Below are 13,734 nucleotides of genomic sequence, written 5' to 3'. Positions count from 1 at the left end.
GGTCTGCTTGCTCACAAATTGCATATAAGTATCTTGTGCAATAGTTTGTGATCCAGTGAGATCCCAGCTAACTGAAACTTGGTAGCATTTCTTGTTTGATGTGGTTCTTGTTTGATAGTATTAGTTGAGGTGAAAAAGGATCAGGTAGATCTGCAGGGACACATGGAGTGCCATCTACAGTTTCAGTTTCAGTGGCTGCTCCATCTAAATGTGCCCATTTAGTTCTGACACGGTCACACAGCAGCTCTTTTTTCTAGAATTTGTGAGGAAATCAGGCATGCAAGATCACTTGTACATTTTCTCACATGATGTATCATGTTAATCACAAAACTATAGAAATTTGGTTGTATGTTGTGTGGATAGTGAGAGAAAAATGTTGCACGCCTTGCGACAGATAAGTGCCACATTGGATGTGATTCATAATGAGTAAACTAAGAGCTGGGTTATCTTGATTAATCAGTGGTTGCAGTGTCGTGCGCCTTTCAGTTATGCCACATTGCTGTCTGAAGTAAAACTAAAAAGAAAACTGAAGATGATGTCGCCATTAGCCTACCCTGAAATGAATAGCCCAGCTGCACACTTCACATGATCTTGGATTGTTATAGTAAAGGCCAGTAGTTGCAAGCCTGCAAGTGCAGCCTACAACATCCTATATGAGTTTCTTTGCTATCAGGTAATTGATGTGTTTGAACAGTTGGTAGTAGGACCAATGCAGAGAGACAGCTTCTGCATGTCTGTTAGATTCTGCAGGTTCAGTATAAGTGAGTATAGTGTCTTAAAAAAACTTCTAGGAACAATATGCTTGCTTTGTCAATCAAATTGCTCTTGAAGCAAAGATTATAGTCGTTATTGTAGCTTTGTGCTATTTTGTCAGGTGCTTTCCCTTTATACATAACAATGACATGCCAAACTCACATCCACTTTGCTGCTTAGGGAATGTTTAGTGCAGCAAACACCTGACCTGTCATTTGCTAAATAAGTTTAGTGCTGGAAAAACTTATTCAGCAAACACTTTGCTGAATAAGTTTTTTCTTTGAAAAGCGATGGTTGGAAAAGGCTCCCCAAAGCTCAATGTGATTGCAAGGGGGTCGCCAAAGTTGAGTAGGTTCGTGCCTACAACAAGTGCTACAAAAATGAAGCCTTCTCCTAAATGCAGTGGGGCAAAAAGGAATGGAGGTTCACCACGAGGTACGGTGTTTAATGTTTCTTCATGCTTTCTTGTTAATTTTATATTATTGATGCTATGAAATTTCTATTACTAATGCTTGACCATTTTTTATGTAGGAAAACAAAGAGCGGACTGGAACCCAACTCTTGAGAAATCACTTGTTGAAATTCTGCATGAGTATAAAGATAGTGGCTATAGAAGTGACAACGGTTGGAACACTGAAGGGTGGAACAAGATGGTGAAGGAGTTCCATCTGAGAAACAAGTCTATCTCGTACACAAAGGCACAAATTCAAGATAAAGAATGTCAGCTTAAGAGAGACTACAAGATGCTCAAAGCGGCAAGAATGCAAAGTGGGTCAAAATGGAATGAACAAAGAAATATGGTTGAAGGATCAACAGCAATGTGGGAGAACCTCATGGTGGTAAGTTAATTTCTTGAAGTAATTCTATGGATAACCTCATAGTGATAACTTTGTATTTGATCAATGTTTTTTTTCAAATATGCAGACTTTCCCCAAAATCAAGAAGTTTCAAAACAACAAGGCAAGCTTTCCACTCTTTGATGCTTTGGGAGAACTCTATGATGGTAAGTTCTGTATAGTAAGCTCTTTCCTAGTCAGATCTCTATGATGTAAAATAGGTGCTTGTCCTATTTCTCTGAATGCATTGTGCCAAATGTAGGTCATCTGGCTGAAGGGACATACAATTTCACTTCTATTGAGTCACAACGTGTGGAAGAGCCCCTTCAACAAATTGATGTTGTAGAGGAAGAAGCTGAGGAAGAAGCTCTACAGGAAATTCATGAGATACGTGATGAAGAGGATGAAGAAAAGGATGCAAGATATAAAGAAGAGGAGGCAAGAAGTGGACAACGAAGAATGGTTGCATCAAGAAAGAAACCAGAAAAGGAAGGACAAAGGTCTAGAAAGAGTGCAAAAATTGAAGCTATGATGGAGAGATTCCTTGAAATGAGGACAAAGCAAGTAGAAGATGAAGCTCAACAACTAGCAAGAGAAAATGAGATAAAAGAAAAGGAGGCAAGAGATAAGGAGGCTGCTAAAGGTGATGAATACTCCATCAAAAGGTGCATATCGATTATCAACACAATGGAAGTGACCAAACAGGAAAAGACCAAAGCTTATGCAATCTTCACCAAGAGCAAAGAAAACAGAGAGACTTTTATTTGTGCTAGTGAAGAAGATGAAGAATCCGCTTTGATTTGACTTAGGAATGAGATGGCCTAGCAGGTATTGACTCCCTTTGCTTGACAGCTTTCATTATGCATTTATATTACTAGTGTGAATAGAACATAGAAGAATAGTCTCCATTGGAAGGCCGTTGGTGGTTCAGTTTGTCCTTGCTCAGATGAACTGAAAATAAAATTGCTACAGAGCTGTGCTTTTGCTAGTGATCTTTGGGATTGGCTGTGTGGTTATGCCTGTTAGTAGTGTGTAATTGTTACCTGTAGCAATATGTGCTTTTGATTGTCAATTACTAGATATGTACAAAGGATGTGATCCATCTTGTTTTATTCTGTTCTGATATGTAGTCGAAGAAGAATCATCTGCTGCATTGTGGCGTAGGCTTCTCAGATGATCACGCTGATGTGCTTCGGTGTAGATGCAGGAGATGTTTACCTTCTTGGTTCTAATTTAATTTTTAGCTCATCAAGACTCTGGTCATGTTCATACATGTAATTTAATTTTTAGCTCATCAAGCATGGTTTTATGTAATGTGAGGATAATCATATGTTGCTTTGTGACTGAGATTTTTGACACTAAAGGTTTATTCCCTGTATTAATTCCTGTCCAACCGAATAACCAATCCCTAAATTAAATCTAGTCGGATTAATCCCATACCTGGATTGAATGACACGCCTGGATTCACCCAATCCAGGCCTGAATTAGATACAGAGCTGAAATTAATCCAGGCCACCGAACGAGGCCTTAGCGAGAAAACAGTATTTGCACTGTTCTTTAATGTTAATGATCCAGCCTCTAATGGTGTTGCCCCGGTGAGATCGATTCTCAGCTGGCTTCGCCCGTTGGACAAGTTTTTGTTGAGCTAATACAGCGCGGACCCAAGCTCAAAACTGAGCGAGGGCCTGCTAACTGCTGGGCTTGCTTAGCTACAGTAAAAGGGCCTAATTCCCTTTGAATTTCAAAATTCGAGCGTGGGCCTGGGCCTGGGCCCTCGCTGGCCATAACGTGGGTCCGCCAGAGCCCCCTAACTGACGAAGTTACATGAACAAATGTCTTTAATTAAAAGAAAGATGTAGATGACTGGCAAGACATATATGAAAATTCTTCTGTTTTCTTCTTAAACAAGGAAGGAGGAGCACTGATACATCATTTTAGATTAAAGGGAAAAAGCATACAGGATTTTACAATAGTTGTAGTACGTACATGAAACAAAAGAGAACTCATAATATAATGCAAGTGCTGGCACAACAGACCACTAGTAACGCAAGCGTTGTCGGCCAAGGAAACCATTGAGCCACCCAAATGGCCACCGACGGACCGCCGGGACCGGGATGACGCTGACGATCCCTCCTCGCTGCGTCACGGAACGATCGTCTTCCTCCTCCACTCGTGTTCCGTCGCCTCGATCCTCCTCCTCTATTTCTTCTTCCCTTGCCGTGTTTCGGGAGCCCTGATGAGCGTCAATCACCTGACATTCATCGTGTCCACCGCCGCCGCCGCCCTCATGTTCGCCTCCGTCGTCTCCTCCTCCTCCTCCTCCTCCGCTGTTTCCATTATCTCTAAGGTTCTCGTCGGCGCCGCTGTCGCCGAGTCCGCCCCCATGTCCGCCGTCGTCTGCTCCTCCTCCTTGGCGCGGTACGCGCTCAACTACAGCACCCGGATCCGCCGGCGGCGCCCTCGCTCGCCTCGTCGTTGTTTGGGCCACCGCCGAGGAATCCATCACCGCCGCTCGCCTGGCGTACTCGGCGGCGGCGGAAAAGCCCACCGCGCAAGGGAGGGGAGAGACGCCAAGCGGAGCTGCCGGCACAGGCTGCCAGCCTGGTCGCAGACGATGCTGCGGCTGCGCCGCCGGCCGCCGCAGGAGGAGGTGATGTTGTCGACGGCGAACAGCTGCGGCGCGGACGTCGAGGTGAGCGCCAGCACGAGCTTGTCGATGAGATCGATGGTCTTGGCCCGCCTCTCCTTCCCCACTACCTCCAGCCAGATCGCCACGCCCTGGAGCACCGCCGACACCAGGTTGGCGACCGCCGAGTACTTGAAGGAGCCGTAGTCGCTGTAGGAGACGCTCCCGGCGGGGCTGCCGTCGTTCCGGTTCACGCACCGCGTCGAGGCGGCCGTCATGATCGCCGACGTCAGCGACAGGCCCACCGTCGCGATGCGGCACACGAGGCTGGCCGCCGCCTCCCACGCTCTCCGCTCGCTGCCGCCGGAGCTGCTGGGCGCCGGCGCCGGCGACGACGACGTCCGTGGTGGATATGCAGACAGCACACCAGAGGGCAACCAAGGGGCAACAAGAAGAGTGAGCATGGCAAGTCAACACACGGGCCGTTGATCCTGCAACTTCTAAGATTATAGTACTGAGCAACAACCTTAAGCATCTCAACAGTAAACAACTTTGAGCTTATTTGCTGGATTCGTATGTACATGAGATTAGTTCACTTTTGTATACTCATTTTTCAATGTGCATTTCTCTCTATCTTTTGTGGTTCTGAACAAGGCAGTTGCGTCATTTGCACAATTGCACTTTACTAGAGAGACGTATGAACATGTCGAAGACCCGCATTTCATAAACCCACTCCCTTTTTTGTAACATTTTGGGGACATCTACGTGGAATATTGGACGAGTTTTTTTATTAAGCTTTTGAAGCTTTTGTCATTCATTATTGTAAAATATTTAGATTGGAAACATATAAAGAAATGGATACGTAGTATGTCGTGAAATACATCTTCATAAAAACCGAAATCTTATTGATTTTGAAAGCATAGTCTAAAAGGAAATAATGATCAAATAAGATATATTAAAAACACACGTAAAGATGGCATATTTGCATTATAGGAAGTTTTGGTTTAATGCTCCCAGCAATGATACTAGGTTTGTTATGTTTTATTCTGATCTTCATATAACTGCAAGCGATTGCCTCAGCTATAAGTAGATTCGAATGGATGCAATGCTATAGCTCATGCCTTCCAAGAATGGAAACCGGGTTAAAGTAAGAAGAGCCAATATTTGCAAGGGCCAAGGAGGCACATGCCCCCTCATAACTTGGAAAACAAACATACCTTTTTACCACGCGAGCCCCTCTTAAGAACATATGAGGGAAAAATCGAAGCGAGCATGGAAACCATGCAACACGTATATGACCGGTGATGTTCTAGTGTCATTTCTGTTTTCGGATCAAAGTTCAAAGCATCAGCGATGCGTTGCAAACGACAAATGTAACAAAGTAGTGTGTTGAACCAAACAAAGAAAATACCATAAATATTATTTAATTTGATTAGATATAGATATTGAAATATGTACTAAAACATATATAATAATAATCAACTAAACATTTTTTAGATATATAGATTCAAATAAAGAATGCTTAAAAGGGGAAAATGAAAGAAAAGGCAGCCTAATCATATGTGTTACGGACAATTTTAGTGGGCTATATTAACTAGTTCCTAGGCTACTTAGTTGCATGTGAATGTGTGATGTGTAAGCAAACATGTAATGCTCCAGCCCAATATATCATAGTAGTTGAAGTTGTTAGTCCATGTGTACCAATTTAGGTTGTAGCTGGTGGGTTTAGTACCTTCGAAGTTTAGGGGGTGGTGGTGGGTTTAGTACTACCTTCGAAGTTTAGGGGTGGGGGTCAGGTTATAATCCGTGTCGCTCCAAACATAACACCTCTGGATTAACCGTTTTACACGAAGTGAGGACAAAAGTGTAAGGGAGGTGTTGTGCGTATACAGACCCGTTCCACGTGAGAAGTTAGGTCGGGGTTGTGACAAAAGCATCTTTCATAAGATGGATAAGACCCTAGTTAAAGTATATAGATTTTTCACAAAACTTCTTTTCTTATGAATTATTTAATTTTATTGTTGTAGGCAACAATCCGAAACATGTACTTTGTGCCTAGAAGCACGGGCGACTAGAAGCAGGTTCATCGTAGTCTCGTACATGTGTCACACGACTGGAGCAATATAAACAACCTTTTAAAAAGCTTTAAATCCATCTTTTTCTTGAACTGATCCGTTCTTGGGTCTGTTTGAATCTTTATATTTCTTGGAATTAGTGTAATAATAAAATAAAGTTTAATATATGGATACTTTTTTTTATTAAAACGGAGAATATTGCACCCTGGCGGATCTTACTAAAAGGTCCTCACGAAACAGATAAATTATTACAAGAGGACTCATAATCTTCTTTCACCTTGATCGTAGACACGACGAGTCGACGAACGGTTTTGACGAAGCAAAGAATATCTGCCAGGCTGCAACGGAGAGACCTCAAGCCTTGTTGAATAGCCACAACAGAAGCATGCGACGAATTGCAGCCACAAGGCTGGTGCATGCTCGCACACCAATGCAAGAAGCCGTACGTCGTCGTCCTTGCCATCTTGGCAGACCGATGCCAACGAGGAAGTCGCGGTACAGGAAAACTGAGTATTTATCCCGAAAATCAATACCGGTTGCATTTTGACCCGATATTAATATGAGTATTAGTACCACACCTAACAAATAGTTCCCGAGATAGCTCCCGTGAGCTCCTTTAGTACCGGGTGGGGGCTCCACCCGGTACTAAAGTTCCCATCCGCCCTCCCCCCTCTCTCTCAGCCTCTTCTTATCCTCAGGCTCCCATCTGTCTGCCTTGAGCTCACACTTCCTCTCTCTCTCCCGTCCGTTTGCTTCTCTATCTCTCTCGATCTCCTCTCTCTCACCCTCACGCTTTTATCTCCTCTTCTGCCTCCCCTCCCCTCCCCCCTCCGCTCGCTCCTCACTGGCGGTGAGGAGCAGCGGCAAGCGAGGTGAGGCAGCGGCAATGGTGGGCGGAGGGCGACGGGGTGAAGGGCAGAGCGGGGCGGAGGGCGCCGGGGCCGGGCAGCTGGCCGAGGCGGGCGGGCGGAGAGGCGGAGGACGGCGGGGCTAGGCGGGAGCGAGCGGCGGGGCCTAGCGGAGGAGGGCGGCAGGAGGGGGCGGGCGGCAGGGCCGGGCGGTGGGAGGAGGCGGGGGCCGAGGGTGGAGGGTGGCGGGGCTAGACAGAGGTGGGTGGTGGGAGGGGGTAGGCGGAGGGTGGCGGGGGTGGGGGCCGGTGGCAGGGGCACCAAAGCAGCGGCTACTCTTTAACGTGCACGCCATGAGGATGAGCACATGCTACAACCCAACTTACAACATCATGAAATACTTTGATGACTGCTTAACAGTGCCACTCCTTAAGAGGGAAAAACATGCAACCAACACAACATGAATGAATAGAAAACAACATATGCCTGCCGAGGAAAAGCTTATGTTGTTGAATGTATGGATTCCTGGATGAGGTAGTACATGCAACCCGCAAAGATCCCAGCTCGTATTGTTTAAATGTTCCCCTATTTCTCCTTTTGATTTCCAGAGATATATGCCACCCAAATTATAATCATTAGCCCGTCAAAATAAGTCACGGAGTTTGGAAGTGTTTTGAATTCGACATGCTGGATAGAGCAGGGGCATGAGCCTCCATGACCAACTTCAAGCTCCACCTGTACTCCAAGCTGACAGGTATAATGGTTCTTACAATTACGCCATTGTTGTGATGGCTGTGGATTCATTGGATTTTTTAAAACGAAATATTGTGGATTTTTTGGATCGGTTCCTCGAAAAAGAAAATGCTTGGATCATTGATCAATAAAGGAATCTTTGTTGCCGCTGAAGCAGCAGGTTGATCTATAGGTTAAACTTACCGGTGTGTCCTGACTCCTAAAATAGGAAATTTTCAAAAGGCCTCTGCATCCGTTGGATGTTCGGATACGAGGTGCTAAACTTTAACAGTGTCACATCGGATGTTCGGATGCTAATTAGGAGGACTAAACATGAGCTAATTATAAAACTAATTGCAGAACCTTGTGCTAATTCGCGAGACGAATCTATTAAGCCTAATTAATCCATCATTAGCAAATGGTTACTGTAGCACCACATTGTCAAATCATGGACTAATTAGGCTTAATAGATTCGTCTCGCGAATTATACTCCATCTGTGCAATTAGTTTTGTAATTAACTTATGTTTAGTACTTCTAATTAGCATCCAAACATCCGATGTGATAGGTGTTAAACTTTAACAGGGGTGTTCCAAACACCCCCTCCAGATTGATTTTCTCCTTTCCCTTTTCTCACTCTATGCAGGGAATCCCCTTTCACAATTTCAAATGTTTAAGGAGAGGTTCTGCAGCCGATCCCTTCTCTCTTTCCCCTTTCCATCTCCTTACACGAAGGACCTGCCTGTCAGTGGCGGCACATTTTTTTTCTAACCCTTCCTCTCTCTCATCTCCTCCCTTGCTCCTGGGCGGTCCACGCGTGGTGCTCGACGGGTCGGAGGAGCGGCCCGCCGGTGCCGCCCTGCACAGGCCTCCTCCACGAGGCAGGTCGGGCGAGAAGCGGCTCGCCGGCCGCCGCGGCGATCAGTTGCTCGACGGGTCGGGATGGCTGGCGGTGTGGAGGCGGCCAGCGCATCCGCGGCCAGTAGCTCGCGGAGCTCGAGGGGGCTGGCTCGGCGCGGGTGGCACGGAGAGCGGCGCCGCCGGGCCGACGACGCTCGCAGCTCGGCGATGCCCGCCAGCGGCGAGGGCCGGTGGCGCGTAGGCCAACGTGCCGCGGTGGCGCGGACATCGGGGCGGCCGGCGACGACGCGAATGGCGAGGCAGCCGGCGAGGTGGATCGGGCAGCCATGAAATTTCACGGGCTATAGATCGTGCGGCAGAAGTGGGAGAGAAGGAAAGGGAGAAGAGGGAGGGGAATAAATGGGATTGAGAAAAAAGAAAGGGGAAAAGGGAATGGAAAGGGGATATGCTGGAGGAGGTTTTTCTCCACTAAGTTCCCTCTATGGCTGAAAAGAGGAGAGGTTGCCACCAAACACAGCTCAATGGAGCACAATTGCACAAATTAAGAACAACAGGGCCTTCCTAGCTAGAAGAAGGCGCCGCACAGTTCCGGGTCCTCGCAGTCGCACGGGATCGTCAGCCTCGGGCACCGGCACCACGGCGGCGGCATCGCCGGCGGCGTACTGACCTCTGTGTAGCTGCGGCAGCACTCCTCGTCCTTATTTACTTCGTCCTCTTCCTTCTCTTCCTCGTTGTCGTCCCTCTTCGTCTTCACCTGATCTTCTGTCTTCTCCGTCTTGATCAACACAACCTTACGTTTCTCTACTGTTTCTTCCTTCTCCTTTCTACCCCCGTCTTTGCGCTTAACCACATTCAAGATCGTCGTCGTCGGCGGCGGCGGCGGCGGCGGCGTCGGCCTCGGCGGCATCACGACGGCCGCCCGGGCGTGCCTTATGTACACGGACCCGGAGATGGACACGGTCGCGGCGACGGAGAGCACGGACGACACGCGGACCCGCCCGCAGAACGCGCCGGCCTGGCTGCAGAGGCCGCCGCCGCGCTGGCGCTGACCCCGAGGCCCGCCGCCGCCTCCGCAGGAGGTGATGTCGTCGACGGCGAGCAGCAGCGCCGCCGACGAGGATGTGAGGGCCTGCACGAGCTTGTCGATGAGCTCGACGGCCCTGGCCGCTCTGTCCTTCCTCGTGGCCTCCAGGTAGATCGCCACGCCCTGCAGCACCGCGGACAGCAGGTCGGCGAGCGCCGAGTACCTGCAGGCACGTGACGGACGTCGCCGCCGACGATTCAGCAGCGTGCCTCGACGGCCGTGCACGTTGCAGCAACGACGGGAGAGAATGAGAGATGCTTACTTGAAGGAGGCGTAGTCGCCGTAGGAGACCGTGCCGGCGGGAACGCCGTCGTCCCGGTACACGCACTGCGTTGAGGCGGCCGTCATGATTGCCGACGCCAGGGACAGCCCCACCGTCGCGATGCGGAACACGAGGCTAACCGCCTCCGACGCACCCACCTCACCGGAGCCGCCGCCGCTGCCGCCCATGGTGGAAAGGTTGACGGACGGGCTTACTTACCTGTCCAGACTCCAGATTGTTGATCAGACAGTTCTGTGGTCTGTGGATAACTGGATATACACTCTAGCATGAACACCCAACCTCCATCCACAAGTTGCTCAACAATAGGCAGGATTATACTACTACAACTAGCATCCATTATGCACATATGTCAATGGCTCAATTGTGCTGATCTCTTTGATCTATATGGTGGTTAGGCCATATTCTAGACAATATGGTAGCTGGATTTGTACTTTCTAACAAAGAAAGCTGTGGGACATCAGCAGAGTCAGAAACCTATTTAATTTGCTCAGCATAAGATGAAATTGATAGCTAATATCATGGCTTCTGGATCCAATTGTTTCTGAGCACTCAGGTCTCTACTGATCATCTTACACCATTTGACAAAATGGAAGCGCACAGGACTGTGGGTACAGACAGACAGGGGAAACCAGAGTGTTGTGATCAAATCCAAAGATAGCTTACAATGATATATACAACGAGCGACAAAAGTAGGGTAAACCAAACTGATGGTTGCACGGAACTATAAATTTTGCTTGCATGCTTTGGTCTCAGACGGTGATGATGGTAGCTGGTATCCTGTCGCTTGCTTCAGCTTTCTAGCGCGGTCTCTAGGAGATGCTCAATCCTGTATTTCATCACAGGTTGGCCAGATCTCGTCTTCTTGAACATCTTCTCCCTCAGTTCTCTTCGCTTCGCCTCAGACTTCTCCCTCTGTTCCCTCTTTGCCTGAATGACTGCATCCCGCTCCTTCTGAGTCTTTTCAACCTCTGCGCGTTTTTTCTCATACTCTTCCTTCAAGCTTTGTGCAGTGCGCTTCTTCCCTTTGTGTTGCGGCTTCGGCACATTGAAATCACCACCACCCTGCAAATTGAAATCACATCAAAATGAGTTGGGAGTTATGGACATATCTCTGAAGATTCAGAACAACGTGCTGATTTTGATAGTAAAAAGAAGTAAATGAATGTTAGAGTGCATTATAACTTCAGCCCCAAAATGGTATCCGCTGGCCTAATTTCTATCCCTGAAAGCAGACATAGTCTCAAAGAGGGTTCGAATTACCTCATGAATTGGAAATTCTGGAGGATTGCTCGACTGATTTTTTTGCTTCTTTGTCCTTTTGTACTTGCTAATTAATTTAGCATTTTTGTAGAACTCTTTCTGCTTCTCTGCATATCAGAGCAATGATCTCATCAATATGTCTGGAATTAAATTACAAAATACCAGCAGACATTCAAAATAATTTGACAAAAACTTTTGCAAATAAGTATATCAATTTATTACATGCCATATCTACCCATAACCACCACTCCTCTGTTAAGCATCCAAATAGAGGAAGTCCAGCATGCTTAAGCAGGCTACATGCTCTGCACTATTAGACTCTGCACAACAAGTAAGCACCGAATGGAAATCAATTCTCAATAGAAGAATTAGCATGCCAAGGTACCAAGGGACAATGGTGGGTCTGGGGAACAGATCGATGCAAAAAAACTATAACCAGGCACATTGGCAAACTCAAACTTTTCATTTCTATTGTGAACAAAAACGAAAAACAACAGGACCTGAGAACAAAGACTCCAGGTGCGCTGTTATCGTACCAGACATACAACATCTTTAAAGATATATTCTCGGAGACCCTGATTCTTTTTGCAATTTAAAGACTCAAAGCATGGATTTAGATTCAATTGGGATGGTCGAGTACATGAAACTAGATCCCGTATCATGATACTACTTCCAAAGGCGGAGATTGTGCGGTCGGCTAGACACCAAGAATCATTCACAGCTCCATCCAAACCTCAGGGTAGTAATGCAATTTCGTCGTGAACTCCATCAGACGCTTGGTGAGCGTGAGTGCTCCAAGCGAAAGAAGCTAGATTTCTGCGTCATAAACGCAGGACGCCAGCTAAGACAATTTAATTCCTCCACAAACCCTACGGCAACGATCCTCACCAGCATATCAGCCATGAGACGCCGTGGTGCCAACAACAAGCCGCTTGCAAATCCCCCTCCAAGCCTCCAAGGTACGCCCCGAAAGGGAACGGCAATTCAGCGATGGTTTAGATGACTCACTGATGAGTGCCGGGTTGTAGCCGGTGTTCCTGGACTTGGCGCTGGCAAAGGCCGCGAGGGAGAGCGCCCCGCCGCCGCCGACGCCCAGCCGCTGCTCGTTCCGCTTCCGGCTCCCGCCGCCCCACCTCCCCTTCCCCTTCCCCTTCCCGAACCCGCCGCCGCTTCCTCCCTCGCCAGCCGTCTCGCCGTCGCCGCCGCGCGGGCGTGGCGGCGGCCGCTTCATCAACGCAAGATTCGGAGAAACCCTAGCGTTCGATCCGACGGCGCGACGGAAGGGAAGACCGGAAGAAGATGAGCGAGCTATGAGCCGTCTGCTGCAGCCCGTTGCATACGCACTGCTATTTTGCCAAGGCCTATATGGATGGGCCCGAAAGGTGGGCTGCCTGGAAAGTTGGGCCCAAATATGGGCTGCTGCCTGCTGCGCTTTTGGGCTGGAAATCTCGTCTCCAGGAGTCAGGAGGGACCAAAACGCAACAGAAACAAAACCCAAAGGGCTCATCTGCTAAAACCACCGCCCCAACATGGATTTGCATGTGACCACATGATCCACAGTCCATCTTGGAAATCTCACCGACCTCCTCGACGCAGGCCACCGCCACGCCGCCACCGTCGGCGACATGGAGGGCACCGCGGCCTCCGCGCTCCCGCTCGCCAGCGCTGCCTACCAGCCCTATGTCTCCGAGCTCCTCTCCTTATCCATTGACCTGCTCTCGGCGGTGCTGCAGGGTGTAGCGATGAGGCGATCTACCTGGAGGTGACGAGGAAGAGGGCAGGGCGGCAAGTGACGTCGAGGACATCGACAAGCTATGGTGCAGGCGCTCACGTCGACGTCGGCGGCGCTGCTGCTCGCCGTCGACGACATCACCTCCTGCGGCGGCGGGGGCGGGCCTCGCGGGCAGCGCCAGCGCGGCGGCGGCCTCTGCAGCTAGGCCGGCGCGTTCTGCGGGCGGGTCCGCGTGTCGTCCGCGTTCTCCATCACCGCCACCGACCACCGTGTCAGTCTACGGGGTCCGTGCACACCAGGCACGCCTCGGCGGCCGTCGTGCTGGCGCCGAGGCCGGCGCCGCCGTCGACGACGAACGTGAATGTAGCTAAGCGCAAAGACGAGGGTGGAGAGGAGAAGAAAGAAACGGTAGAGAAATTTAAGGTTGTGTTGACGATCAAGACGGAAAAGTCAGAAGAGGTGAAGATGAAGGAGAAGGACGGCAAGCAGGAAGATAAGAAAGAGGACGAGCAGTGCTGCCACGGCTGCACACAGGTAATGACTTGACTATGCCGCCGGCCATGCCGCCGCCGTGGTGCCGGTGCCCGGCGAGGCTGACGATCCCGTGCGACTGCGATCGAGAGGACCCCCCGAACTGTGCGGCGCT

General features: G+C 49.0%; 5 protein-coding genes across 5 annotated transcripts; 2 read left to right on the top strand and 3 right to left on the bottom strand.

Moving 5' to 3' along the window:
* The first annotated feature begins 995 nt into the window (after positions 1-995).
* Positions 996-1,666, top strand: LOC117847160 (uncharacterized). The gene is made up of 2 exons (XM_034728326.2): positions 996-1,188; positions 1,285-1,666. The coding sequence occupies exons 1-2, from the start codon at positions 1,044-1,046 to the stop codon at positions 1,599-1,601; spliced, it is 462 nt and encodes a 153-aa protein (XP_034584217.1). The 5' UTR covers positions 996-1,043; the 3' UTR covers positions 1,602-1,666.
* Positions 1,667-1,671: 5 nt separating this feature from the next.
* Positions 1,672-2,393, top strand: LOC117849327 (uncharacterized). Its single transcript, XM_034730877.2, has 2 exons — positions 1,672-1,756; positions 1,852-2,393. Exons 1-2 carry the CDS (start codon positions 1,672-1,674, stop codon positions 2,391-2,393), a joined length of 627 nt encoding a protein of 208 aa, XP_034586768.1.
* Positions 2,394-4,091: 1,698 nt separating this feature from the next.
* Positions 4,092-4,493, bottom strand: LOC140222286 (CASP-like protein 1U3). Its single transcript, XM_072292452.1, has one exon. It carries the CDS (start codon positions 4,491-4,493, stop codon positions 4,092-4,094), a length of 402 nt encoding a protein of 133 aa, XP_072148553.1.
* A 3,916-nt stretch (positions 4,494-8,409) lies between these two features.
* LOC117850997 (CASP-like protein 1U1) lies at positions 8,410-10,457 on the bottom strand. Its single transcript, XM_034732893.2, has 2 exons — positions 10,076-10,457; positions 8,410-9,976 (listed from the first exon to the last, which is right to left on the bottom strand). Exons 1-2 carry the CDS (start codon positions 10,261-10,263, stop codon positions 9,295-9,297), a joined length of 870 nt encoding a protein of 289 aa, XP_034588784.1. The 5' UTR covers positions 10,264-10,457; the 3' UTR covers positions 8,410-9,294.
* Positions 10,458-10,591: 134 nt separating this feature from the next.
* On the bottom strand, positions 10,592-12,691 carry LOC117850998 (uncharacterized). The gene is made up of 3 exons (XM_034732894.2): positions 12,365-12,691; positions 11,357-11,463; positions 10,592-11,158 (listed from the first exon to the last, which is right to left on the bottom strand). The coding sequence occupies exons 1-3, from the start codon at positions 12,585-12,587 to the stop codon at positions 10,886-10,888; spliced, it is 603 nt and encodes a 200-aa protein (XP_034588785.1). The 5' UTR covers positions 12,588-12,691; the 3' UTR covers positions 10,592-10,885.
* Positions 12,692-13,734: the final 1,043 nt, after the last annotated feature.

This window comes from Setaria viridis, chromosome 3 (assembly GCF_005286985.2).
Source record: "Setaria viridis chromosome 3, Setaria_viridis_v4.0, whole genome shotgun sequence".
Classification (NCBI taxonomy): Eukaryota; Viridiplantae; Streptophyta; class Magnoliopsida; order Poales; family Poaceae; genus Setaria; species Setaria viridis.
Note: the sequence above shows the minus strand (reverse complement) of the source record. Positions and strands in the feature narration are given on the sequence as shown.

Coding starts and splice junctions, on each gene's coding strand:
- LOC117849327 (XM_034730877.2), top strand. CDS start 1,672: ATGCAGACTTTCCCCAAAATCAAGAAGTTTCAAAACAACAAGGCAAGC. Junction 1,757..1,851: donor TTTGGGAGAACTCTATGATG/GTAAGTTCTGTA, acceptor TGCCAAATGTAG/GTCATCTGGCTGAAGGGACA.
- LOC140222286 (XM_072292452.1), bottom strand. CDS start 4,493: ATGACGGCCGCCTCGACGCGGTGCGTGAACCGGAACGACGGCAGCCCC.
- LOC117850997 (XM_034732893.2), bottom strand. CDS start 10,263: ATGGGCGGCAGCGGCGGCGGCTCCGGTGAGGTGGGTGCGTCGGAGGCG. Junction 9,977..10,075: donor GGCGACTACGCCTCCTTCAA/GTAAGCATCTCT, acceptor ACGTGCCTGCAG/GTACTCGGCGCTCGCCGACC.
- LOC117847160 (XM_034728326.2), top strand. CDS start 1,044: ATGGTTGGAAAAGGCTCCCCAAAGCTCAATGTGATTGCAAGGGGGTCG. Junction 1,189..1,284: donor GAATGGAGGTTCACCACGAG/GTACGGTGTTTA, acceptor TTTTTTATGTAG/GAAAACAAAGAGCGGACTGG.
- LOC117850998 (XM_034732894.2), bottom strand. CDS start 12,587: ATGAAGCGGCCGCCGCCACGCCCGCGCGGCGGCGACGGCGAGACGGCT. Junction 11,464..12,364: donor CTACAACCCGGCACTCATCA/GTGAGTCATCTA, acceptor TCTGATATGCAG/AGAAGCAGAAAGAGTTCTAC. Junction 11,159..11,356: donor CAGAATTTCCAATTCATGAG/GTAATTCGAACC, acceptor TTCAATTTGCAG/GGTGGTGGTGATTTCAATGT.